Here is a 27,430-nt window from a genome sequence, read left to right on the forward strand (position 1 = left end):
GCAGGCTCTGCAGAAGGCTGGTCGTCCCCAGCCCCAGGGATGCCCTGGCGCAACCTCCTCCCTGGAGTGTGGACTGGGCCCAGTGACTTCCACCAGCGACAGGTGTCACCCGTGGTCACAGCACCACGGCTGTGACTTCTCAACTGAAAAAAGGTCTTCGACCATAATGAAAATTTAAAATGTTATCTCAAAAATGAAAGACAGAAGAGAAAGAAGGAAACAAAAGGAGGGAGGGAGGGAGGGAGGGAGGGAGGGAAGGTGGATGGAGGGTGGAGGGAGAGAAGGAGGAAGGAAACGTCATCATATTCTTAGAATTGTTATCTGCAAACCCTATTGAATCTGTCAAAAATTAAAATAAAAAAAATTTAAAAATTGATGGGGGCAGGTATTTGGTGCTAGGGTTAAGACACCTGTGTTCCTTATCAGAGTGCCTGGGTTCAAATCCTGGCTCCACTCCCAGTTCCAAATATCTGTTAGTGCTCACCCCACGAGGCAGCAGGAGATGGGTCAGATAGTTGGGTCCCTGGCACTCAAGTAGGAAACCCAAATGGAGTTATGGTCCCCGGTTTTAGCTTGGCCCAGCCCTGGCTGTTGCGGGCATTTGGGGGAATGAACTAATAAATGGAAGATCTCTGTGTCTCTGTCTCTCTGTATGCCTTTCAAGTGAATAAAAATAAATGAAAGTGTTTTTTGTTTGTTTGTTTTTGACAGGCAGAGTTAGAGAGAGAGACAGAGAGAAAGATCTTCCTTCTGTTAGTTCACCCTCCAAATGGCCGCCATGGCCGGCACATCGCGCTGATCCCAAGCCAGGAGCCAGGTGCTTCTTCCTGGTCTCCCATGCGGGTGCAGGGCCCAAGCACTTGGGCCATCCTCCACTGCCTTCCCGGGTCACAGCAAAGAGCTGGGCTGGAAGAGGAGCAACCGGGACAGAACCGGCACTAGAACCCAGTGTGCCGGAGCCACAGGCAGAGGATTAGCCAAGTGAGCCGCGGTGCCGGCCAAATGAAAGTTTTTAAAAAGAAAAGTTTCTTTTCAAAGAATTTGGAAAAAGATTTTCTTTTGCTTTTGTTTCATCAGTTTTATTGCTCATAGATCCAGAACTCATTATATACATCTTTCAAAACCATGAGATATTAGAACAGTTTATAAGTGTCAGCTCTGATTGCAATAATACTTGACACAGGAAATCCTTTTAGAAATATATGTTTTCTTATAAGAATACTTTCATAAAGAAAATAAATCTCTACATCTTACAGCTAGTCCTAAGCAGTTTCTTTTTCCCATCAGCCATCATTTCAGGTTCTATTACAGCAAGCTGATCAGATTCAGCAAAACAAATGACAACCTGCTGCTTCCTCTGTGTTCCAATATTACTGAGCCTGTTACAGTCTTTCAGCTTCCTTTTCTGGTCTTTCCTGACTTGAAAGAATTCACATATTCAGGCTAGAAGAAGTCGACACAATTCCTCTAAGTAGAACTGGTGTTGGGTTATTGGTGAACAATCATCTCACGTCCAGCAGTTCTACACCTGGGGCACCAAGCCCTTAAATTCCTAATAGCTCCTCAAAATTCCTATTAGCACCACAAAACTCCTAATAGCACCACAAAAATGGAATGAAGATGGGAGGAAGTCTGCCTTGTGGGACAACGTAAGAGAACTGGAAGAATGAAGACTTACCCAGAGGATTTCATCTATATACAAACAATCTTCTAGAATCAAAATCTTCATCCGTGTTAACTGTAGGTTAGCAATAGTAGAATCTCTCTTATGTTTTAAGATGAAAATTCCCCGTTCTGTTCCAGTCCCTCTGTGGCAGGGCAAAGGAAAGGAATGCATTCTGCCCTGAGCTGTTATCATTTTTCCCATCTGGGGACCATGCAATAGAGTCTCAAATCTTGGAAACCTCTCAAATAAATGAAGTGTTATCATTAAGAACGAAGAAGGCCGGTGCCGCGGCTCACTAGGCTAATCCTCCGCCTTGCGGCGCCGGCACACCGGGTTCTAGTTCCGGTCGGGGCACCGGATTCTGTCCCGGTTGCCCCTCTTCCAGGCCAGCTCTCTGCTGTGGCCAGGGAGTGCAGTGGAGGATGGCCCAAGTGCTTGGGCCCTGTACCCCATGGGAGACCAGGAGAAGCACCTGGCTCCTGGCTTCGGATCAGCGAGGTGCGCCGGCCGCAGCGCGACGGCCGCGGCGGCCATTGGAGGGTGAACCAACGGCAAAGGAAGACCTTTCTCTCTGTCTCTCTCTCTCACTGTCCACTCTGCCTGTCAAAATAAATAAATAAATAAATAAATAAATATCAAAAAAGAACAAAGGAATAAAAGACTGTAGTTTCTGTCCTGTTTATGTTCTTTTACAAGTATTTTTTAAATTTATGTATTTCCACTTTTTATTTGAAAGGCAGAGAGAGAGAGATCTCTTCCACCCACTGGTTCACTCCCTAGAGCTCCAAAACCACAGTGCTGGGCCTAGCCAAAACCAGGATCCTGGAACTTCATTGGGTCTCCCTCATGGATGACACGGATCCAAGTACTTGAACCATCGTCTGTGCGCATTAGCAGAAAAGCAGATCAGAAGGGAGGCAGCGGAGACTCCAACCAGGCACTCTGAGATGAGATGATGGGGGGACATGCTTACCCCATGTGGTGACGTACCCCCTGTGGCACACGCCTGACCTTTGCCCTTTTGTTGGCTCCCTCTGGCCTCTGCCTTGAGATGGTCTAGGGGAGGCCCATGGCAGGCCTGCAGCCAACAGCTTTTGAGAAACTGAATCTCAAGACAATTGTCTACAAGGAGCTAAATCCTGCCAATGGCCATGCAAGGGAGCCTGGAGGCAGATCAGTCAGGCGCCTGTCCGCCCTTGAGCTGACCGCTTGTTTGCATCCTGGGGGACAAAGTGAGCAAAAGGGCCCAGCTAAGCCTCGTCTGACTCACGACCCACACAATGAGATAATGTACATGTGTTGTCTTCAACTAAGCTGTCAGGTAACTGGTCAGGCAGCAATAGATAACACTACACCCATAATGAAGGCAGGGTCGGTAGAAGAAAGAACTGAGATTAGTAGCTGGCGCTGTGGTGTAGTGGGTAAAGCTGCTGCCTGCAGTGCCAGCCTCCCATGTGAGCACTGGTTCGAGTCCCGGCTGCTCCACTTCTGACCCAGCTCTCTGCTATGGCCTGGGAAAGAACCCATGTGGGAGGAGCTCCTGGCTCCTGGCTTCAGATAGGCACAGCTCCGGCTGTTGCAGCCATCTGGAAAGTAAACCAGCAGATGGAAAACCTCTCTCTCTCTCTCTCTTTGTTTCTGGCTCTGCCTCTTTGTAACTCTGCCTTCAAATAAATAAAAAAATCTTTAAAACAAAAAAGAACTGAGATTGGACAGATGGCACAGGGGACCGCGGATCAGGTTTCCTGGGGAAGGTGGCACCTACCAGCTTCCTATCCCCCAATGCCAGCAGGTGGTCTCTAGAGCTGTGGCTCACAGGAAACCATCTCCCCAGGGGGTCTTTTCACTTGTGACCAGCTCTAATTACAAGAAAGGTTTTTCTTTAGAAAAAAAAAAATGGGAGGGCCAGCATTGTGGCGCAGTGGGCTAAGCTACCGCCTGTGATGCCAGCATCCTATACAAGCCTTGGTAAATCCAGGGCCTGAGTTGTGGTTCTGCAAGTTAAGCCGCCGCTTGCAATGGCAGATTCCCATAGAGGAGCCCTGGTTTGAGTCCTGGCTGCTCTGCCTCAGATCCAACTCCCTGCTAATGCACCTGGGAAGGCAGCGGGAGCTGGCCCAAGTTCAGCCCTTGCTATCCACGTGGAGCTCCTGCCTCCTGGCTTTAGTCTTGCCCAGCCCTAGCCGTTGGAGCCTTTTCAAGAGTGAACCAATGGATGAACGATATCTGTATCCCTCTGTCTCTCTGTTTCTCTCTCTGACTCTGTCTGCCAAATAAGTAAATTAAAAAAAAATCTTTTTAGAAAATGAAAATATTTTTTAAAAAGCAGCCAGGGGTTTTGGTCTCTGGCGTGCTGCACACTTCACAACAACCACCACACAAAAATCTTCACGCTTCCCCTCTGGCTCCCGGTCCACCGCACTGCCAGACGCAGGAGATCTCGGCTCTAAACTCAGAGAACGCTTGACCGTGACCCTTGAATTCCATTTGACGGATGGACAAACAGGCTGGGAGAGGCCTGGGGACTCAGCCAACCGCCCCGGGGGACACTCGGCGAGTGCACGCTGCAGTGACCACTAGAACTGAGCCCTTCTGACAGTTCACCTCCCCGCCCCACTTGGCATTTCTAACTTGAGTGAGCACAGAAATTTCAGGATGGTGACACAGTTTTTTACTTTCATTTTGTAATCGGCCCGAACACAAGGTTGAGGGCTGGGGAAGAGGGGAGCAGTGCTCATGAATTCATTGCACAAATATTTAGTAAGTGCCGACTGCAAACTTGGCCCTGTGCTGAGGGCTGGAGGCTCAGTTTGTGTGTAACGGGGGAGGGTGACAACCGCTCCCCGCAGTAAGGAAGGAGGGGCCCAAAACTCACACAAGTTCATGCTTGTCACAGCCATGGGGAGTTCTGGGAAGGATCAGCACGGAATGTGTACTAGATGTTCCATGGGCATCCTCCCGGGTCAGGACAGGCTCCCTGGAGGAAGTGACCCTGGCACTGACTAGGAAGTCCTTTCCACCGGGTCTTACAGGAAGTGCTGCCCCCGCCCACCACTTCACTGACCCCCACCACCGGGAAGCTTCCGGTAAGCCTGTCCTGACTCCTCGGATGACACACTGGGCATTCCAAGGGTGAGCTCAGTGTATTACACACACAGGCCAGGAAGCGGGATGTGCCCCCCCCACCCCGAACTCTGGACACCACCTGGACTCTTCCCCTCCCCATCCACTGGGGAAGAAACCTCCGGAGGGGTTTTCTCTTTCAAATGTTCCAGAACAGTGCCGGTTTCCCAGCCGGCTCCTCCCTCCTCCCCCTGCCTGGCAAACACCTCACTCTCAGGCCCAAGGTCACGGCTCCCAAACTCCAGACTGGGTCTCTTCCTCCCTGAGGTCACCTTCCATCCGTCCTGTGTTTTCTCCCCGTTCAGCAGAGGGGCAGCCCCCAGCAATGTCACCTTGAGTCTTTCTAATCTTTCTTCTCCCTGGCTGGTGATGGCTACCTTTAGACGGCTTTCCCATCTGCTGGGGCCTCTGATTTCAATCTCTTACTAGCTCTGTGGCCTTGGATAAGTTATCTAACCTCTCTGGACTCTATTCCGTCTCCTTTAAAATATGAATAATGGGGGCTGGCATTAAGGCATAGAGGGTTAGGCTGCCACTTGATGCCAGCATCCCTCATCGGAGTGCCAGTTTAAGTCCCGGCTGCTCCGCTTCCGATCCAGCTCTCTGCTCATGCGCCTGGGAAAGCAACAGATGATGGCACTCCTGCCACCCAAGTAGGAGACCCTGATGGAGTTCCAGGCGCCTGGCTTCATCCTGGCCTGGCCCTGCTGTAGTGGCTATTTAGGGAGTGAACCAGTGGGTGGCAGATTGTGTGTGTGTCATTTTGCCTTTAGAACAAACAATTTTTTTAAAGAAGACATCCTTTATGAAATTAAATAATTAAAAATAGGGGCCGGCGCTATAACGCCCTAGCCTGGGGCACTGGCATCCCATATGGCACCAGTTCAAGACCTGGCTGCTCCACTTCTGATCCAGCTCTCTGCTGTGGCCTGGGAAAGCAGTGGAGGATGGCCCAAGTCCTTGGGCCCCTGCACCTGCATGGGAGACCTGGAAGAGGCTCCTGGCTTCAGATTGGCTCAGCTACAGCTATTGCGGCATTTTGGGAGTGAAACAGTGGATGGAAGACCTCTCTCTCGCTCTCTGCCTCTCCTCCCTCTGTGTAACTCTGACTTTCAAATAAATAAATAAATAAATCTTTTTAAAATACATATATAAGATAAATAAAATAAAAAATAATTAATAATGGATAGTCCTTATCTGTTTGTTACAGGATTAAATGATATCTGGTACATAACATGCTTATTACAGCATATATTGGTTACATCCAGTGGCTATGTCATTAATAGGTACAATGGCTATGTCAATACACAATGCAGACACCATAAGTAAACGCCCATTGTTAAATATGATGCCACCCAATTAAGCTTTGATAGGTACAAAGGATTTGTTATAACCTGGCCACACTTCCTAAAGATTTTTCGTGCAAACTAGATCCCTAAGAACCCCTTTCACCGGCTGGGAAACACTCGGGTTCAGGTACAGGTCACCCAGCAGGGGAGCTGGGCACCTGGCCAGGGCAGGGGGCATCGGTGTTTGGCGCACGGCCCCGCTCTGCTGTGTCCTCCTCTGCACCCCGCCTGGGTACAAGACGGCCTGGGGGGCACACGAGGGGCGGCCCGTGTGCACTGCCCGGTGCGCACGGCGCGGGGGCCGCGAGTGACTCAGTGCGGGGCGTGTGCAGGCGGCGCCCGGCCCAGGAGGGGCTTTTGCACTCGCCGGGCTCTTTGCCGCTATAAAAGCAGCGAACAGCGCGCTCTTCTCCACCACGCCTCCTGCAGGTCCTAGCGATCTCTTCAGCGGCTGCTTTCCGACTCTGCCCACCGCTTCGGCTCGCGATGGATCCCAACTGCTCCTGCGCCGCCGCGGGTAAGGGGCCTGGGCCGGCGCCGCGGACGCAGCAATTTCTGACGCCTCTTTTTCTAATCACTCAGAGTACTAATCGCCCCTTCCCCTAGCGTTTCGGTGTTCTCTTTCTACTTTAGATTACTCGAAACCTCCTTGTACAAATGAGGAGACCTGAGTTAGTGGCTTGCTCAAGTTTCCCACGACTCGGTTGGGGAACCCAGGATTTCGGGACCACTCTCACCTCTGCCTTTCTCTGCAGGTGACTCCTGCACCTGCGCCAACTCCTGCACGTGCAAGGCGTGCAAATGCACCTCCTGCAAGAAGAGTAAGTGGATCGTCTCATCTCTCCCCCCCCCCCGACTGCCCCCACCCCGTCCCTAGTCTTCTGCACCATCAGAGCTCGGGGAGCTGTGCTCCTGAAGTTCTCATTTCCCCAGCGCTCATCTCTGCTGCTTCCTCTCCTTCCCCAGGCTGCTGCTCCTGCTGCCCGCCGGGCTGCGCCAAGTGTGCCCAGGGCTGCATCTGCAAAGGGGCATCGGACAAGTGCAGCTGCTGCGCCTGACGCCCCCAGAGCCCGGCTCCCGGATGTAAATAGCCCAACGTGGACAACCCACCACCTGCAATCCTGACCTGTTTGCAACATTCCTTTTGGTATAAAATATGTGAATGACAATAAAAGTCATTAACTTTATTCTGACTCTGGTGTCCTCTGTATGTCTTGGTTGGAACTAAGGGACTTAGTGCTCTTCTGGGCTGTGGTGGGAATTGGGTTTTGAGTGCAGAGACCTGGGCTGAAGACTTGAACGTTAGCTGGCCTTCAGGTTGGTCACCTTACTGAGTTTGTCTGCCCTACAAAGCAAGACCAGCAGGCTGGGGTGAGGTGGGGGTGGGAGGACACACGCAGAATCTAGTGCTAATGGTACAGAAACTTTGTAAAATGGCAGAGAGGTAGAGAGACTGGACCTGGTGGAAGCCAGGAGCCAGGAACTCCATCCAAGTCCCCCATGTGGATGCAGGGGCCTAAGGACTTGGGCCATCTTCCACGGCTTTCCCAGGTGCCTTAGGAGGGAGCTGGTTTGGAAATGCAACAGCCTGGACTCCAACCAGTGCTCAGATAGGGGATGCCAGCATTGCAAGCGGTGGCTTAATAGGCTGCACACAGCACCTGCCCGGCACAGAAATTCCTCAGTCCCTCATTTTCATCCTCTGACTCTCCTGCCCAACTTCATTTCCTTATTGGATTTGGACTGGAAAGTGACTACAGGGGGTGGGGCCCACTCCTTGGTCGTTTGAATTTGCCTGGGGCTTCTCAAACTCGACAGTGAAGAAAACTTTCTGTTTTCTCTCCATTGCAACCCTAAAACCTAAAAAAGTATATAAAATAATTTTGATCACAGAGATAATAAAATCAAGGGAAAACAATACAAAATTCTTTTTTTTTCCCCGGGGCTGGAACTGTGGTGTAGTAGGTTAAGCCTCGGCCTGCATCAGCAGCATCCCAAATGGGTGCCAGTTTGTGTGCCAGCTGCTCCACTTCCGATCCAGCTCCCTGTTAATGTGCCTGGGAAAGCAGTGGAAGATCCCCCAAGTCCTTGGGCCCCTGCACCCAAGTGGGTGCAGGGCTCTTGGCTCCTGACTTCTGGCTTCTGATCGATACACAGCTCCTGTCATTGCAGCCATCTGGGGAGTGAATCAGCAGATGGAAGACCTCTCTCTCTGTCTCTGCCTCTCTGTAATTCTGCCTGTCAATTAAATAAATAAATCTTTTAAAAAATTCATTTCTTTAGATTCGACAGGAAAATTTCAATAAGCACATGATACAGAAAATGATAGGAAAAATAAAAGAAATATAAACACTGCACATCAGTGCTCGGGTGTACACTGCAGGTTGGAAATTCGGTCCCACACCTATCTGGCCCACATACCCCACAGGAAGCCAGCAGTTGGATTATCCAAAGCCATGGGCAGGAAAATCGCCGAGCCCTCAGAGCTCCCTGCTTGGCACTGGATTTTTGGGAGCTCTCCCCAAGGTCAAGGTGAAAGCTGACCTTTTTCAAAATCCATTCCTTTGCTGTCTCAAAATACCAACATGGCCAGGGATTTGGAGGGAATCGCCCAGGCTTCTCCTAGATGAAGTGTATGTGTGGTTACTGGGTCCAGATGAAAGGCCTCACGTCTGCTCGTGCAGGGCTGACGGTGGATCCTGCAGTCTGGAGGGCGTGGTGTGTTCCTGAGGAAGAAGTGACGCCCTGGGTGCCTTGTAATTAACAGCACTGCTTAGGGCGTCCCTGGTTATTTGTTGGGGAGGTGTTATTTGATGTTCAATCAAAGAAGACAAATGTCTTGGCCCAGAAGTCAGGACCACACTCACCCTCCAGTGCAGAAAGCGTCTGTGCCAGAGGCACGGGGCGGATGTCAAGCAGCCATGGTGCACACAACTCAGTCCAGCACCTACTTGCTGTGTGACCCGGGCAAGCCGCTCAAACTCTCTGAGCCTCCTTTTCTGGTTTGTAGAAAGATCCCATCTGCATGCAGAGGTTAAATGAGAAGTGGCCTCTCTCCTGGCCAGCACTTATTCATCCTGGTAGGGACAGGCGCTGTGGCATAGTGGGTAAAGCCGCTGCCTGCAGGGCTGGCATCCCATGGGGCACCAAGGCCCCACTGCTCCACTTCTGATCCAGCTCCCTGCTAATGGCCCGGGCAGAGCAGCAGCAGATGGCCCAAATATGTGGGATCCTGCCTCCCACGTGGTGAAGTTCCTGGCTTCGGCTTGACTCCGCCCTGGCTGTTGTGGCCGCTTGGGGAGTAAAACCAGCAGATGGAAGATCTCTTTCTCCCTCTCTCCCTGTAACCCTTACTTCCAAATAATTAAATAAATCTTTAAAACACAAAATCAGCGGTGATTAGGATCATTCTGTTCACACAGACTTTTGGAGAAAGAATCTGGCCCACAGGCTCTTAGGGAAAGACCTCTCTGTGAAGAATGACTGTGGAATGAGGCAGGGAAGGCACTGGGGCCTGGCTTATCATGTACCCGAGGCAGTAGGGGCGACCTCCTCCAGGAAGCCCTCTGTGATAAGATGATGCCATAGCAATGGACAGATACAAAAGCCTTTGCAGTTCTTCATATCATTTGAACTTCACATGGCATAGGCAGGGGGTGGATAAATCGTGTCCTCTTCCAGAGTGATTAACAAGCCAAGGTCACACGGCCTAGGAGTCGGAGTCTGAACCCCCGCTACAGCTGGGCTCTAGCCTTAACTGCAGCTGCCAGATGGTGACGTCACTCAATCCTATCTCTCACAGCTCAGAGCTGGTGGTGCCTTTATATATTTCCAGTAATGCAGTGGTGTTGAGGACAGCCCTAGACCAAAGGAAATCTTTATCCTTAACCTTTTCCTTCCACAAGGGAGGAAGCTGAGTAGATTCACACCCAGTGGCACCACTTGCCAGGCCACAACGCTGGGCAACGTACTTAAACTACTCCTTACCTCTCCCCTTGGGAAAATGGGTTCATAACAGTCTTTCTTTAAAAAAAAAAAAAAAGATTTATTTGAAAGTCAGAGTTACACAGAGAGAGGAGAGGCAGAGAGAGAGAGAGGTCTTCCATCTGCTGGTTCGCTCCTCAGAGGGCTGCAACGGCCAGAGCTGCACCAATCCGAAGCCAGGAGTCAGGAGATTCCTCCAGATCTCCCACGCTGATGCAGGGGCCCAAGGACTTGGGCCATCTTCTACTGTTTTCCCAGGCCATAGCAGAGAGCTGGATTGGAAGTGGAGCAGCCGGGTCTCAAACCAGAGCCCATATGGGATGCTGGCGCTTTAGGCCAGGGCGTTAACCCACTGCGCCACAGCACTGGCCCCACAGTATTTCCCTTAAAGATTCTTGTGAGGGCGCCCAAATGAGAGGGCACCTGGAGACCAACTGCCCTGCAACAGCCAGGAACATCGAAAGGGAAATTCCAACCTCTCCTGGCTTCTCAGAAGAGGTCCGCAAACCACAGAAGTGACCCATGCTGGGGGAGCACTCGCACTGGCAAAACTGCCCTGCGGGGGGCAGACGTGCAGCCTGTCACTGGAGACATGCATTCTGACGCCAGCCTCCCAGACAGCAGTGCCAGGGGGGCTGGTCCCAGCTCCCGACTTCGGTTTCCTGTTATAACGGAGCTGGGCATCCAGGAGGGATAGCTCAAGCAGTTGGGTCGCTGCCGCCCCCGTGGGACTCTTAGATCGAGTTCTGGGGCTTCCAGCTTTGGCTGGACCCAGAGAGGCACTTGGAGAGTCAATCAGCACATGCCCGTCACACAGCCCCTCCTGCGCCCATGTCCTCCGTCACCCTGTGTTTCTGTGCCTCTCAAATAAACACGGACACACACACACATGCACACACATACACGCAGGGGAGGGTACACAGCGAGGTTTTAGGAGCCTCTGGAGAATTTCATTAACAGAGAATCCATGTACATGAGCCCATTCATCCAGTCAGGCCGGGTTGGAGGAGCAGCCTCAGGACGCTGTGTGCGGGAAGACAGAGGCCGGAGGACTGAACTGGGAGCCTGGACAGGCACTGCGAGGGAGGCAGAGGAGTCACAGGGGCCCCGTCCTCCGCACACGACTTCCTAGCTGTGCTCTGCTCACGCCATGCAGGGACCTGAGCCCCAGGCTGGGGTTGCACCGGACTCCAGGAAGGGGAAGCTAAAGACAGCGTAGAGGAGTGGGGTGGGGAGTCGGAGGTTGGAGGAGGCCAGGATCCCCTGATGAGTTCTGGAACTCTGGTGGCAAGGGGTGGGAAGGTGGCTGGAAGGGGCTTCCCCCCACACCCCCCACCGCCCTCCCTCCCCCGCCCCCCCACCTCCTCCACTGACTGTAAAGGGAGCCGACACCTCCTGGGTTCTAAGCCACCTTCCCCCAGCCCAGTTGTCTTTTTGCCTCTCACCTTGAACCTCAGACCTCACCTCACTACAAATGGACCCCTATGCACTTGCAACACAGCTAAGGGACCTGCTTTCTGGGCCCTGGGCTCTGCGTTTCTCAGCAGCAGGACAGTTGTCCCTGGGCTTGCCAAAAGAAGCTCACCGGAGGAAGCTCACCCCACTGTTATTTTTCCTTCTTACCCCCTGCCCACACCCCGAATCAGCCTTAGGCATTCACATGCCCCAGCGGCTCCCACTTCAAGGTGGGAGGAGGGAGGCTCCAGGCCTCCTGCTCCTCATCTCCTCACCCCACCGCCAGGGCTGCTGGGCCCAGTCCCGGTGCTCTGTGCCTCTGAATTTCCTGAGCTGGGGGAGAGATGGGGTGACTGCAGCTTCTGGGCCCCTGACATAATATCCCAGCCCCAGGCCACCATCCATGAACTGGAGCTGGAGCTAGGAGCTTCCTTCCCTGTGGGAAACCACACAGGGTGGGCATGAGCTTCCCAGCAGGTGGGAGGAGAAGGCGGAGCCACGCTCCACCTGTTCTGTGTGGGACAGGAGTCCCAGGGTGGGGCCTGCCCAGCGATGGGGACAGAGGACTTTGTCTTCCCTGCAGGTGGTAACTCCTGCACCTGTGCAGGTGACTGCAAATGCAAGGAGTGCCAGTGCACCTGCTGCGAGTGAGGGGCGTGTGGCGCCCTCTCTGGAGAGCTGGGCCTTGGCTCAGGGGAGCAGGGCCCAGAATGCACTACAGACTACAGAGGTGGAGTCCCACTCCTCACATTACGGATTCACACCAGGGCTCTCAGGCCATTAAAGGAACAGATTTTCTTTCCTATCATCACAAGCTTAAACTTTAGTTAATAAAATAATCTTAACCATGGAGATAATGAAAGCAAAGAAAAACACCATAAGAAATCCTTTTTCAAAGACTCACCAGGAAAGTGTCAATAAATTAAAGACACAGGAAAGTGAAGGTTGACACAGTTCACCTGTGTTCATCAGCGAGCTGCGTCTCAGACTCCTGACACCTGAGACACGAGCCCCAGTGAGTAGAGCAGCCCTAGCTGCGGAGGAGAGACCCACTCAGACTCAGCTTCTCCTGTACCGCAGCACAGGCCAGCAGTGACACAGGATGCCTAGGGTTCTGCCTGCCTAGCAGCCCATGGATTTTGTAGCAATGAACACCACCTGGGTCTCCTCTACTTCAACTGAATTCTGATGCAGGGAGAACTTGTCGGCACCCACAGGTTAGGACTCAGATCCCAAAACCCTTCCTCCTTCCATCCTTCCCTCCTCCCCTCTCTCCTTCCTTCCTTCCTTCCTTCCTTCCTTCCTTCCTTCCTTCCTTCCTTCCTTCCTTCCTTCCTTCCTTCCTTCCTTCCCTCCCTGCCTCCCTCCCTCCTTCCCTCCTTCCTTCCTCCCCTCACTCCCTCACTCCCTCCCTCCTTCCTTCCTTCTTCTGTCTTATTTTAAGATTTATTTATTTATTTATTTGAAAGAGAGAAAGGTCTTCCATCTACTGGCTCACTCTCCAAATGAACACAATGGCCAGGGCTGAGCCAAGCCGTAGCCAGGAGCCAGGAGCTCCATCTGGGTCTCCTATGTGGGTGGCAGAGGCCCTAAGTTCTTGGACCATCTTCCCTGCCTTCCCAGGCACATTAGCAGGGAACGGGAACAGAAGCAGAGTAGCCAGGACTTGAACTAGCACTTTGCTATGGGACACTGGCATCACAGGCAGTGGCTTAACCCTTTGTGCCACAATGCTGGCAGCCTCCCTCCCAAATTAAATGCCACTCACAAGTCCCAGGTTGTTCACCTGTGCTTCTGACACCCCCTCCCGTGCAGCTGTAAATCAGGGTTCCCATGCCCGCCTCCTGGTGTTTGATGCGGTTGTTGGAGCGGTTCTCGGGCATCAGGACACACCTATGTACGTGTGTAGATGGTGCTAAGACTGTTATCAACAGCACAGGTGAGGCGGGCAGAGGTGAGGCATGGGAGAAGAGCAGAGCCTGACTGTCCTCTCCGGGCCCACAGCCCTCCAGGACTCTCCACGTTCCAGCTCTCCTGAGGCTCCCCCCACCCAGTCCTTTTGTGTGTGGGGGGAAGTCACTGCACAGCTCCATGGCTCAGAGGAGAGGGAAACCCAGCCAGGCTTGTCTGTTCCCATCCCTCCTGGCATCAGACGAGGCAGCACGGGGAGTGGCTCTCTGGCTTCTGTCTACAGTGGGAAGAAAAAATGTCAGTTTCTACTACCTGCCTCAGGGAGAGCTTTAGAGCCAGCAAATACGTGTGTTGATCTATCAATCTTCCTGTATTTAACGCAACACAACCAAAGCCGCTGAGCTCTGAGTATGTAAGGGTTCCACTCAAGGTCAGACTGAAATCTGTCTTTCCCACAATTTCATGTGACGGCTGCTCCACAGTCGGCGGGGATTTGGAGGGACTTGCCCAGCATTTTCCTGGCAGGCGGCAGTGGACATGCGATCACTGGTTCCAGACAGAGGACTGGCATCTGCTCCTTCAGGGGGAAATGAGGCCTCTGCAGTGAGGGTGCCTGGGGATTGAAGCCCCCGGGTGTTGGTTAGCGATCTGCTCCCGGTCATTTTTTTTTTAACAGGCAGAGTGGACAGTGAGAGAGACAGACAAAAAGGTCTTCCTTTAGCCGTTGGTTCACCCCGCAATGGCCGCCACTGCCGGTGCGCTGCGGCCGGCGCACAGCGCTGATCCGATGGCAGGAGCCAGGTGCTTCTCCTGGTCTCCCATGGGGTGCAGGGCCCAAGCACTTGGGCCATCCTCCACTGCACTCCCGGGCCACAGCAGAGAGCTGGCCTGGAAGAGGGGCAACCGGGACAGAATCCGGCGCCCTGATTGGGACTAGGATCCAGGGTGCCAGCGCCGCAGGCGGAAGATTAGTGTGTTGAGCCGTGGCGTCGGCTCTGCTCCCTGTCATTTACAAGGGGAAGACAGTCAGGAGCACACTTCTAGCCAGGTCCTGGTCCCAGTGTGAAGACTGACTTCAGAGGGCAGCCCGGGCCAAGCGCATGGGTTTGGTGTCAGGCAGCCCTGGTTCACGGCCCAGCCCACCACTTACTGTGTGTGACCTGACCCTCATTTCCTGCTCTGTGGAAAGAGCCTACCTCTCCCTAGGGATTAAATGAGAGTGGGCTGCTCCCAGAGAGGGCTTAACAGTGGTGGTGAGGCTCATACTTTCTACATGGACTTTCAGAGAAACGATCCTGTCTCACAAGCCCTTAGGCAAAGACCTGTCTGGGACAGGAGCTGGGGATGGGAGTGGGATGACCTCCAACAGGAAGCCCCCTGTGACAAGACTATGCCACGACGATGCCAGGGCATCTGACAAACACAAAAGCTTTTGCAGTTTTCCCTATCAGTTGTACTTCCACATGGCCTAGTGAGAGTGATAACTGTGTCCTCTCCCAGAGTGACTAAGCCACCTGCCCCAGGTCACACAGCCTAGGAGTCAGAGTCTGAACCCTGCTACTGCTGGGCTCTAACCCTAACCTCAGCTGGCAGGCAATGACATCACTCAATCCCGGCTCTCTCAGCTCAGGCTGGCGGTGCCTCTGGGGGGGGGGGGCACCAAATGCTCCCCTGGCTAACTGACGGGAACTGGAGCCGGAGGTGTCCCCCAGTGTGCAGAGGGAGCTGACGGCCCCCTCAGGCCTCGTCCCACTACTGCCCCCGCCAGAGTTCAGTGTCTTCCAGGTGGCCGAGGGGCAGGAGTGAGGGCGTGACGCTCCAGTCAGCATGTACCTGTGCAAACCCATCTGACTCACTTAAGCCTGGGTGACAAACCCGCTCTGTGCAGCCGCCTCCTCAACTTTAAAGGGGCATGAGGTGAGAGTTTGGCCCAGTTTACAGAACACCGCTAAGGTCGTCTACAGCCCACATCAGAGTGTCTGGATTCGAATCCCGGCCCTCTTGTTTCCAGCTTCTTGCGAACACGCACCCTGACTGCAACAGGTGATAACGCACATCGCTGGGGCTGTGCTGCCTTGTGGGGAGGCCAGGAGTGAGTTCTCAGCTCCTGTCTTCAGCTTGGGCCCCACCTCCCTGTTACCTGAATTTGGGGAGTGAACATGTAAAAGGGAAATTTGTATATCTGTGTGTGCATTCGTGTGTGTGTATCCACTTCTCATAGCTCTCAAGAAAAATTGGCAGGGGAGCATGATCATAGCATCAGGCTGGTGGATTTAACTACTTACTGCATGGAAGGAATTTAGAATGGAGTTCGATCAGTGGTCAGAGCTCTGTAGTATCAGCTGTTGCATCTTTTACATTCTGCAGAGCCTGCGAGATAGTTATTTACACACAGACTAAGCCGCCAGGCCTACTGTGCTCAGCTGCGTCTCCTATGTAGTTTTCATCCATCCATGACCTTGTCCCCCGTAGTCTAAATGAGTCACTCACTCTCCCCCCATAACTGATCCACACCAGGGACACATTGATGAGCGCAGAACACTGACTCCCCTGTCTGCTACCACATCACCATGTAGGACTTAACACTGAATGCTGAAACAATTCATATCTTCTTAAATACATTTATATGAATAGAATGCTTTTCACCACCAATGAAAACAGACATCGGTCTTATTCCAGACATAGAAGATAGCCAGAACATCAGAAATGTATGTGTGTGCATATATACTCGTCTACATAAATACACATTCATGTAAAACACAGAATTAAAATATGAATTGTGTTGGTCCAAATTATTTCTAATCCATGCAATTCTTTAATTCTCCATGAGCTTTTTGAAGACCACTTGTATGCAGAGATTACAAAAATTTCTTGCACCAAAATAAACTGATGTTTTACCCAATTTACATACACATTTTCAAGTCCCCTCAATGACTACACTTACAGGGCACTTTGGCCCCTCCCCAGCGTGGAGCCTGGAGCTTGCTCTTGTCAGAGAGTTCTAGAGCCCCCTGGAAGACACAGCAGCCACACGGAGGCCGCCCGGCTTTCAGCCACTGCACAGCCTCCCAGGTCTCAGGCTTTGAGCACAGTGCTTGACCCTTGCCTTGGACTTGTCCAATTAGGGCATCCTATTAGGATCCTTGTGAGGGCTCAGAGAACGAGAGATTAAACAGGGCCTGGCTCCCACTAAGTGTCGTGCAATCAATAGTCCGCAATAATGAAAGAAAAACCACCGCTTCTCTCTTTTACAGTTAACGTGAGGTCTGCAGATCCCGCTCGCTGCCAATGGGCCCAGGCTCCCACACCGGAGACCTGGAGGAACTCCTGGCTCCTGCTTTCAGTCTGGCACCACGCTGGCGGTTTTGGCCATGTGGGGAGGGAACTGGTGGGTGGAAGAGCTCGTTTCTTTCTCTCTCTCTCTTTCCTCTTCAAATAGATAAAAATAAATCTTTAAAAATAAAAAGCAACACTGAAATTCTGGGGGGGGGGGTAGGGGGAGCAGGACCCTGGGATGAGTTCTGGAACTCCATGGGGCGGGGACGGCAGACAACCTAGTCAGCTTTGCCACAGCCTCGCTCAGTGCACAGCCCGCCGTCCCCGTGAGCATGGAGCACCTGGCCCACAGAATGCGCACGGCCCAGTCAGGAGACATAGGCAGCACTGCCTGAGCGTGGTGGGTACAAGGGCATTTGTACCCGGGCCCCCTCCACTTACTACTAACGGAGCAGATGCCTCCCGGGCTCCAGGGCACTTTCCACCAGCCCAGCTGTCTCTGGATCTCTCACCTTGAACCTCAGACCTCACCTCGCCCGAGATGGACCCCGAATGCACCTACGCCCAGGAAGGGACCGGCTTTCTGAGCCTCGGGCTGTGCGTCTCTCAGCTGCAGGACAGTTGTCCCTGGGCATGCAGAAGGGAGCGCACAGAGTTCTACTGGAAGGCACCACCTTACTGCTTTTCATTCTTTCCCCCTGCCCACACTCCGAATCAGCCTTAGGCATTCCCATGCCCCAACAGCTCCCACTTCAAGGTGGGAGGAGAGAGGCTCCAGGCCTCCTGCTGCTCATCTCCTCACCCCACCACCAGGGCTGCTGGGCCCAGCGCAGTACTCTGTGCCTTTGAATTTCCTGAGCTGGGGGAGAGATGGGGTGACTGCAGCTTCTGGGCCCCTGACATAATATCCCAGCCCCAGGCCACCATCCATGAACTGGAGCTGGAGCTGGGAGCTTCCTTCCCTGTGGGAAACCACACAGGGTGGGCATGAGCTTCCCAGCAGGTGGGAGGAGAAGGTGGAGCCACGCTCCACCTGCTCTGAGTGGGACAGGAGCCCCAGGGTGGGGCCTGCCCAGCAATGGGGACAGAGGACTTTCTCTTCCCTGCAGGTGGTAACTCCTGCACCTGTGCTGGTGACTGCAAATGCAAGGAGTGCCAGTGCACTTGCTGCGAGTGAGGGGCGTGTGGCGCCCTCTCTGGAGAGCTGGGCCTTGGCTCAGGGGAGCAGGGCCCAGAATGCACTCCGAGCGCCTGCTGCAGGGGAAAGGGCCTCCCTTCCCAGCAGAGTCTGTGTCATTCCCTCTCTGGATCTCTGCCTGATCTAGCTGAGGTGGGCGGCGTGGCCTTTCTCTTTTGGGACACATAACTCAAAAGTCTCATGCACTGTCTCAGACCAGAGCCCTGCGGTCCTATCTAGGGTGCTGTGGGGCTGGTGGCAGGGCCTGCGTCGGGGCGGGAAGGTGCCTGTTAGGTCTGCTGATTCTCACTGTCCCCTTTCTCCCCCAGGCTGCTGATCCCATCGAGAAAGCCCAGCCCCCTGCTGGCAGCCATGCCCCCTTGTTGTGCCCCTTTTTCTGTGAAACACATGACTGTTAATAAAATGCATTGACTTGATTCTGACTCTGGTTTCCTTTGTGAGGTTGGAAAAGGAGTTGGGTGGAGGGGGGCACTGGGCGTGCAGACCCCTGGGCTGTGGACTGACAGAGTGCCTCCAGGCAGGCAAGTGGCCTCACTGAGCTTGGTCCTCTGTGCCAGACCTCGTGTGTGGTGTGCTGGGGTGGGGATGGGGCCACCTCTGTCCTCCCGTGTTGATGGCATAGACACTTGCCAGGCCCTCATTGACCCCCTGCCCAATGTCAGATCTTCATCAGGTCTCTGGCAGGAAAGTGACCACAGGGGTGGAATCCCACTCCTCACTTTGTTGATTCGTATCAGGGGTTTCTCACTTCTGAAGGAGGAGTCTGTTTTCCTATCCATCCTAAGCCTAAACTTTGGTCAATAAAATAATTTAACTACAGAGGTAATGGAACCAAAGAAAAACATACAAAATCCATTTTCAAAGACTCAACAGGGAAGTTTCAAAAATAAATGAGGAAGCTAAGAATTAAAGATTTGCAAACTTCACCTGAGTTCATCAAGGTCTTCATCACAAACTCACAACAGCAGGCAGCCCAGCCCCAGGGAGCAGTGCACCCTTAGGAACCCAAGGAGAAATTCCACTCAGTTCCTCCTCCCGCACACTCAGCTCGGGCCACCTGCGACACAGGATGTGCAGGGACATTTTGCATACGTGCAGCAATTAGTTTTATAGCAGGGGACAGCACCTGAATTGTAGCACTGAACGTAGCGCTACCTGGCAACAGGTGTCAGCACTCATAGGTTAGGGCTCAGGCCCCGCCCTGTCCTCCCTCCCAGCTTCCCCGCCACAGCCCCAGGGTGTTTCACCTGTGCCTCTGCCCCATCAACTAGAAGCTGGGGTTCCCATAGCCCCTCCTTGCTTGAGTCACTTGCTGGAGTGGCTCTCGGGACTTAGGGACAAGGTAGTTACGGGTGTGGGGCTGCAATCATTCAAAGGCTGTTGGAAAGAACACCGGCCGCGTGGGAGAAGGGCGGAGATTGGCTGCCCTCTCCTGTCGCACAAGTTCCAGACTCTTCCATGTGTTCTGCCCCCTGAGGCTCTCACCTCCACCCTGTGCTTTTGGGTTCCATGGAGACATCACTGCAGAGCAGCCGGTTCCTAGACCGGGAAGGCGCATGCAGCAAGGCCTCTCTGTCCAGGTTCCTCACTACTCCCCCCTTCTCCGATAGGGCTCTCGTGACCCAGCGTCAGCCAAGGCAGCACAGGGAGTGACTTAGGCCACTGTCAGCCTGGGGAAGGAGAAATGCTACTTTCTATGGCCTGCCTGAGAGAGATTTCTGAACCAGGAACCCAGGACATATAAAAAAAAATCAATAGCTAAATTGACACAGATACAGATCTTATAATTATCACACCAGAAAATGACTTGGCTCTGAACCTTTGAGGGTTCCTCAAGATCTGTCTGAAGTCTGCTTTCCCATAATTTCCTGTCGTTGCCTATTTTTAAAAAAATATTTATCTGAAGGGTAGAGTTACAGAGTTACATCTTCAAGGGCCTTACCCTCCTTGCAGACGCCCAGGAGCAGCGTCCCAGGCGCCGGCCGCAAGGGCAGGCCCTGCTGTGACCACACGGAGCAAGTTACTGGAACTTGGGTTGTAGGTGTGCGATTAGCAAACAGGCTCAGAAACAGTGCTTCCCTTTAGGGTGCAAAAATGAAAGTTTTGTGAGCTCCTGCCTCCGGAAAGTGAATATCCCAAGGTTGTTAGTGAATGCAGGATACACGGATCTCTGAGCGAGGGGGCCAGCCAAGGCGCGGGGAGCCCCGGGGGAATGTCCTAGATGTGCCCATGCATCCCTCAGCGTGGAGAACAGACGGAAGAGAACGAGGCACACCGGGAGGAACATGGCCCAGAGCAGGGGACAGGGACAGCCAGGTACGGGGAGGCAAAGGTCACACCAGCAGTCTCCCTGCTCGCTCAGGTCCGGGAACGCGAGCCCAAGGCTGGGGGTGCACACGAACGCCGGGAATGGCGAAGCCGAGGACAAGGAGGGGAAGCCTTTCAGGACGAGGTTCCCGGAACACTCGCGGACGGGGATGGCCCGTAACCTTGCTGGAATTTGGAAAGGGCGCCAGGGACAGCACGTACGGGCCGGGCGCAGAGCCCCGCCCCCTCGAGCTGCGCGCGGCACGCTGTGCGCTCGGCCCTCGAGCGCTCCCAGCGGGGCTGAGCGCAGCGAGGGGGCCGGGGCGGGGCGTGTGCAGCCGGGGCGGGGCCGGGGGCAGGGCTGTGCAGTCGGGCCGGGGCTGGAGCGGGGTGTGTGCAGCCGGCCTTCCTGGCCGTTCTGAAGTGACCCGGCGCACGGTCCTGCAGTCTGAGGAGCGCTTCACCTCTCGGTTTAGGTTCTAGGCTCACTTATGTTCGAAATGCACCCGAACTGCTCCTGTGCCGCTGGTAAAGGAAGTCATGCTTCTGCTCCTTACGATCCCCGTTTCGCGGCCGTAGGAGGGGAGATGGCTTCGCGAGTTCCGGCTGAGCCGACTCCCCTAGGTGGTAGTTCTAGTGCTTTTCCTCTTGCCTCCGCCCTCCCGGTGCCTCCCAGGTCAGAGTTGAGGGTGTTCAGGCCCATAACCAGCCCCCCGCCCCGGTCCATGTCAGCTAGGTGGTTGGGGGCCGCCAGGCTGAGCCCTCAGCCCCGGTGCTGTGTCCAGCGTTGCAGGGGACCGTGCCCCTTCGGGATTAAAGACATGCAGCCCTCCGTGGCCTTTGGTGGGAGGCAGAGTGGAGTGAGTGCCTTCTGCCCTGGCTGCAGCATTGGCCGGGGCAGGGAGGGCACTGACCCGCCGCACGGTCCCCTGTGCCACGCCCCTTGCTCAATGTCTTCTCCTCAGAGCACAGGTGACTCCTGCCCCTGTACCTGCGCATGCAATGACGGCAGATTCACTTCCTGCAGGAAGAGTGACTGTGGGGCCTTCCCTGGGGAGCGGCCGACTAGCCAAGGGGCAGGGAAAAGCCATCCCAGGGCCAGAGCAGGAGTGCTGCAGCTGACAGCCTGTGCACATCCCCTACCCCACCCCGACCTGATTAAGCACAAGAGCAGCAGGAGCTTTCGAGATGCTTGGTTGCCAACCTCATTTCCAGGATGGGGAAACTGAGGCCCAGTGAATGCTCCAGCCAGTCAAGCTGATACTTGAGAAATGTCCACACTTGATGTATGGTGCCAGAGCCTCCCTATGTGGCCACCAGGCCCTGTCGCTGCCTCTCTGGTCTTTTTGCCCTGACCTTGGCTCAGGCAGGGCTGGACAGCTTTTTCATAGGAAAACCCCCACCCCAAAGACCCACCAGCTGTCTCCTGGCACAGCCTGCCAACCAGAAGTCAGGGTCCCCAGCGCTGGGTGCAGCCTCTACCAGGCCTGCTCTTGGGGCAGGGAGGTGCCAGTGCAGTCAGTTCTGATCTCTCCCTCTCCTCTTTTCCCCCAGAGTGCTGCTGCTGCCCCTCTGGCTATGCCAAGTGTGCCCAGGGCTGCATCTGCTAAGGACATCAGAAACATGTAGCTGCTGTGCCTGATGGCCCCAGATCAGGGTGTGGGGCACAAACCTGTTGGTTTGTTTTATTTTTTTAAGATCATACAATCCTGACCCTTTTTACATACTCCTTTTTCCCTGCCATGTAACATGAAAATAAAAGTTGTGAATTTTATTCTGCCTCTGATTTCTTTTGTATGCCTTAGACATAAGGGTCTGCCAGGAAGGAGCAAAGCCAGAAGCCACAGGCGCCTGGTAATTAACAGCAGCAGGTAGCTTCTCGGCTTACATAGTCAAGGAATTGATATTTGATGTTAAAGAAGATGGTGTCTCAGGCCAAGGAGTCAGAGCCACTTTGGCCTGCAGGTGCCCTGTGTAAAGAGAGGGTTTCAGAAGGCAGGCAGTGCCAAGTGCATGGCTATGGCAGGCACACAGCCCTGGCTCACGGCACAGTTCACCACTTCACGCTGTGTGATGAAGACGGCTTACTCACCCTCTCTGAGCTTCTGGTTCCTCATTTGTAGAACAGAGATTATGTCTCTAGGTCGTGGGTAAATGTGGCAGTGGCCCAGCTCCTGGCTAAGGCTGAATAAGCAGTGGTGGTTGTGGCTTTGGGTCCACATGGACTTTTTCATGGCAGAGTTCTGTTAGCTCCCATCAAGCCCCTTGGAAAGGCCCCTCTGTGGGAAACACTGCTACGGATTGGAAGCTGGGGAGGGGATTAGGACTCTGCTGATCTGGTTCTAAGAGCCTGTGGGTGATCTCATGACCAAACCCTGTAACACAAGACGCTGCCCCAGCATTTGGACTGACAATACGCCTTCCCCACAACTTCCTGACACTTGATCTTCACAGGAAACAGTGAGACAATGAATGTGCATGGGGCGGTGAGATGATGCCATCTTCCAGAGGAGTTAAGCAACCAGCCTGTGACACACAGCTTGGAAGTGAAAGTGTGAATGAACTTATGCTACAACTGTCCTCCTGTGCTGACCTCAGCTGTAGATCCTGATGTCACTGGATGCCCAGGCCCGCCTCTCCCAGTTCAGAGCCAGAAGGGCCCTTGGTTCATTAGTCCTGCTGTGTCCCTGACTTGAGAGATGGCACACAGAAGCCCAACGAGGTCACAGAGCTCTGCGGAGATACCTGCCTGCTGGCTCAGTGGTCTTCTTCCTGTTGCCCCTGTGCCAGAGTTCAAGGTCAAGGACTTTCCCATGACAGGGTGATGTGGGGTGAAGGGTGAGGGCGTGGAGCTGCAGTCACTAATCTTAGCAGTGTCATGCCTGGCTCCATGTCCTCCCACAAAAGGGGTATCATAATAGAGTCTGCTTAAGGACTACGAGTGTTGATACATGTAACGAACTGAGACTGGCTCCTGTCAAGTGATAAGGCATCTATTATATATCTTTTAAAGATTTATTTATTTATTGTTTGAAAAGCAGAGTTACAGAAAGAGACACACAGAGAGATCTTCCATCCACTGGTCACTCCCCAAATGGCCGGAATGGCAGAGCCTGCGCGAGGCCAAAGCCGGGAGGCAGGGACTCCATCCTTATCTCCCACGAGGGTGGCAGGGACTCAAGCACCCGAGACACCCTCTGCCGCCTTCCCGGCTACACTAGCAGGGAGCTGGATCGGAAGTGGAGCAGCCGGGCCTCAAATCGGTGCTCATATGGAATGCTGGCATTGTCGCTGGCATTGTTCCAAGAGATCTATTATATTTTGATATTATTTTATTGTCTTTCTTCATAGCATAGGAGATGTTTTTATTTCAGAGAAATAAGGCAGATCTGGTGTTTTCACTGAGTGTCTGATGTCCTTGTTGTCAACCAGGTGACAGGAGCCTCTACAGAGGGATCCAGGTTGCATGATAAAGGGATGAGCAAGACAGTTCATGTTCTGACAGATCCTGGGGGTGCCGGCCACTTCTGTTATAAAACGCGCCGTTAGCACAGGCATTTGGTTAAGATGCCCCAGGATGCCTGCGTCCCATATCAGAGTACCTGGGCGCAAGTCTCAGCTCCACTTCTGATTCCAGCTTCCTGCTATCCATGTGGGAAAGTCACATAGAGTTCAAGGCTTCTGGCTTCTGGCTTCTGCCTGGCCCAGCCCTGCGTGTTGTGGGCATTTGGGGAGTGAACTAGTGGACAGAAGGTCTCTTTCTGTCTATCTCTGTCTCCGTCTCCATCTCCATCTCTGTCTCTCTGTGTCTCTCTGCCTTTGAAATAGAAAAATAACTAAAAATAAAGAAAGCAAGCCTGGTGGTCAATTTAAAAAATGCACTATTATTTAATTTTTTTTGTAAAGATTCCTATTTCTATCCCTTCTGTGTCACTCTTGTTGCTCCTGATAGGCCTCCAGGATTGCTCCTGTTTTTAAAGGTTCCAGTGGTAGGGAGGTGGTGCAGACAGAGGGAGGTGAGAGACCTTCTCCTAGCCTGTGAAACGGACCGGATTCAGGGGCAGCAGGGCTGCTTTCTAGCTCTGTGCCTGGACTAGCTGCTCAAAGTCCTGCTGTAGATGTCCAGTTTCTAAGAATTTCTACCTAGTATGTCCCTTTGGGGTTGTGAAGGTTCAAAGATGGAAAGTGATAAAACAGGGGGTGGCGTAGATTAATGCCATGTAATGGAAATAGTTTATCATTTATTTATTTGAAAGGGAGAAGATGAGAGAGGGAGGGAGGGAGGGAGGGAGGGAGGGAGGAAGAGAGAGAGAGAGAGAGAGAGAGAGAGAGAGAGAGAGAGAGAGAATCGTATATTCTGCTGATTCACTACTCAAATGGCAGCAACCTGGTCTCCAAAGCCAGGAGCCAAACTCCGTCTGGGTCTCCCACGTGGGTGGCAGGGGCCCAAGCATCTTCTGCTGCTCTCCTGTGCGCATTCGCAAGGAGCTGGGCGGGAAGAAAAGAAGCCAGGACACCGACCTCGATCCCCGGAATACCGGAGTCACAAGCGGCGCTTAAGCCGCGGGCGCCCGCCCTCCGGTAACGGGCATGCTAAAAGAAAAACAACCACTCTTTTTGTCCAGTGTTAGATCTGCACAGCTACAAGATCGCCCTCTTGGGAGCCTCCCTTGGAACCTTTCCATTACAGACGGCGGGCGCCCTAGGCTAAGGGAGGAGCGAGGACGCTTAAGTAAAAGAACTGGGGCAAATGTGCCCGCACACCCCTGAGTCCACCATGTCGCTGTGCACAAGAGAAACGTGGCCCAGAACCTACGTGGGGACAGGGAGAGCCACAGGGCAGGCGAAGGTCACACCCACCGCCAGCCCTCTGCACACAACACCCTCGCTGTGCTTGCTCCCAGCTCGCGCCGATCACGGGACGTGAGCGCGAGGCTGGGACTGCACACGAGTTTCGGGAACCGCGAGGCTGGGAACACTCAGCAGGGCTGGGGGAGAGGGCAGGAGTACGGCATGGACTGGATTCCCGGAGCGCCCTCGGAGCACAACAGCGGGGAAGGGCGGCGGGAAACACTGGGCGTTGGGCCCGGCACGCAGTCTCACCCACGCCAGCCTGCCTCCAAGGGACCGCCCCCGCGGTGCGCGCAGAGCTGCGCTCCGGGAATCCTGCACCCGGCCCGGAGTGCGCACAGCCGGGTCCAGGGCGGCGGGCCGTGCGCCCGGGCCGGGGCGGGTGCAAGGGCCGGGGCGGGGCCTTTGCGCCCGGGCCCTCTCTTCCGACTATAAAGTGAGCTGGGGATGGCTCCTAGGTACCAACGCGCCTCTCAACCGCCCAGCTAACTCTTCACCTTTCACTTCGCGTCTCCAGCTTCACCAGAGCTCGAAATGGACCCCAACTGCTCCTGCGCCACCCGTAAGTGATGCAGGGTTTCCAGGCTTAGGGTCTCCTTTTCTCAGCCAGAGAAAAGGTTTCTGGGGCGGGAAGAGGGCTCACTGGGAGTGCTGGCCGAAGTGGACTCCTTTACTTTGCAATTCTGGTGCTTTCTGCCGGTCAAATGCCTTCAGCATCTTTTAGAACTTTCCCATCATTCCAGTGCCTCCCGTTTCAAGAGCGGGAGGATGTAAGGTGGAAACTCCCCGGCTCAGGAGGTCGAGGACTGCTGACCAGCACCTTGTGCCCTAAGCAATACTTGTGCTGCCCGGGCTAGGAGGTGACAGGGACATCGCCTATCAGGACTGTCAACAGAAGGCTCTGGGGGGGGTGTAAAATCAGAAGGGTAACATGCCCCTCCCAGCCTATGGGGAGACAAGCTATGGGGACACAGAGCTACCCAGCTGCGGTGTCCTGAGCAGGGAGCCGGCTGACCGACTGCTGGTTCTTCTGCATCACACCCATTGCTCACTGCCTGTCGTCCTCCTCCCTCCAGGTGACTCCTGCGCCTGTGCCAGCTCCTGCAAATGCAAAGAATGCAAATGCACCTCCTGCAAGAAGAGTGAGTGTGGGGCTTTCCCTGGGCGTCTTGGGGGTCAGCAGAGGCGGGGATGGACTGCAGAGCAGGCAGGAGCAGGGCAGTGCGCAGCTTGCCTACATCCCGGCACCTGATTCAGGATCAGTCATAGAGTATAGAGATGGTTGATTCCCAGCCTCTGTTAGCATGTAGAAACTGAGGGCCAGAGACTGCAACAGCCAGTCAAGACAGACCTAGTACTTGGGGCATTCCTCCCTGACGTTCTGCAAGACTGGTCTACCTCCATCCTTAGCCCCAGTCTTTCTGCCCTGCCCCGGGCTCAGGTAGGGCCAGGCAATTCTCTGATGGGAAAACCCTCCACTGCTTGTCTTATGCCATTGCTTGTGAACCTGAACAAAGAATCCTGCAGAGCTGGGGGCCCGAGCCTGTGCCAGACCCGCTGTGGGGGCGGGGAGGGGCCAGTCAAGTCAGCTCTGACCTCTTCCCTCTCTCTCTCCTCTCCCCAGGCTGCTGCTCCTGCTGCCCTGCGGGCTGCACCAAGTGTGCCCAGGGCTGCATCTGCAAAGGGGCATCAGACAAGTGCAGCTGCTGCGCCTGACGCCCGCAGAGCCCAGCTCCCAGATGTAAATAGCGCAATGTGTACAAACCTGGATTTTCTCCCCCATGCAGTCCGACCCCTTTGCTCCATTCCTTGTGTGAAATGTGTGAATGATAATAAAAGTTGTTGACTTCATGCTGACTCTGTTTTTTTCTGTGTGGTTTGGGAATAAGAGACTGGGTTGGAGAACTGACCTGGCTGTGCGGAGCCCTGGGCTCTGGAAGGAAGTGTTGGCCCCTTCAGGCAGCCCAGGGCTCCTCTCTGAGCTCCCAGCGCCTTAGGGTGTGTCAGGGGCAGATGGCGCCTCCCTGTTCGGGTCAAGGGTTAGCGCCACAGAAACTCCTCCATCCCTCATTTTTATTCTCTGACTACCCTACCCATTTCAATTCCAATTTTAGGCTTGAAAGAGAGATGGGGTGGAATCCAACTCTCCACTTGCTGAATCCCACCTGGGCTTTTGGAATGCTGGGGTAATGGAGCCATTTTTATTTCCTGTCCATTGCAAGCCCAAGTCTTGGTAAATAACATGACACTAATTATGAACACAATGAAATCAGGGAAAACAGCGGGGTTGTTTGATTCAACAGGAAAATT

The 27,430-nt window shown here is 53.8% G+C and overlaps 2 protein-coding genes and 1 long non-coding RNA gene across 4 annotated transcripts; all 3 read left to right on the forward strand.

Annotated features, from left to right (window-relative positions):
- The first annotated feature begins 4,574 nt into the window (after window positions 1-4,574).
- LOC100343299 (Metallothionein-2A) lies at window positions 4,575-7,325 on the forward strand. 2 transcript variants are annotated; one of them, XM_089319749.1, is made up of 4 exons: window positions 4,575-4,752; window positions 6,568-6,655; window positions 6,894-6,959; window positions 7,105-7,325. In XM_089319749.1, the coding sequence occupies exons 2-4, from the start codon at window positions 6,625-6,627 to the stop codon at window positions 7,194-7,196; spliced, it is 189 nt and encodes a 62-aa protein (XP_089175875.1). In that variant the 5' UTR covers window positions 4,575-4,752; window positions 6,568-6,624; the 3' UTR covers window positions 7,197-7,325. The 2 variants fall into 2 exon arrangements, with proteins under 2 accessions (XP_089175875.1, XP_017197722.1); XM_017342233.4 differs by lacking the exon at window positions 4,575-4,752 and having other exon boundaries at window positions 6,552-6,655.
- A 5,205-nt stretch (window positions 7,326-12,530) lies between these two features.
- On the forward strand, window positions 12,531-18,378 carry LOC149120961 (uncharacterized). Its single transcript, XR_016225034.1, has 3 exons — window positions 12,531-12,794; window positions 16,743-16,876; window positions 18,271-18,378. It is a non-coding gene; the product is annotated as an uncharacterized LOC149120961 (long non-coding RNA).
- A 7,202-nt stretch (window positions 18,379-25,580) lies between these two features.
- Window positions 25,581-26,971, forward strand: LOC100343557 (metallothionein-2D). The gene is made up of 3 exons (XM_008257317.5): window positions 25,581-25,682; window positions 26,197-26,262; window positions 26,745-26,971. Exons 1-3 carry the CDS (start codon window positions 25,655-25,657, stop codon window positions 26,834-26,836), a joined length of 186 nt encoding a protein of 61 aa, XP_008255539.3. The 5' UTR covers window positions 25,581-25,654; the 3' UTR covers window positions 26,837-26,971.
- The last annotated feature ends 459 nt before the right edge of the window (window positions 26,972-27,430 follow it).

Source organism: Oryctolagus cuniculus, chromosome 18 (assembly GCF_051225735.1).
Source record: "Oryctolagus cuniculus isolate XC-2025 breed Fujian yellow rabbit chromosome 18, ASM5122573v1, whole genome shotgun sequence".
Classification (NCBI taxonomy): domain Eukaryota; kingdom Metazoa; phylum Chordata; class Mammalia; order Lagomorpha; family Leporidae; genus Oryctolagus; species Oryctolagus cuniculus.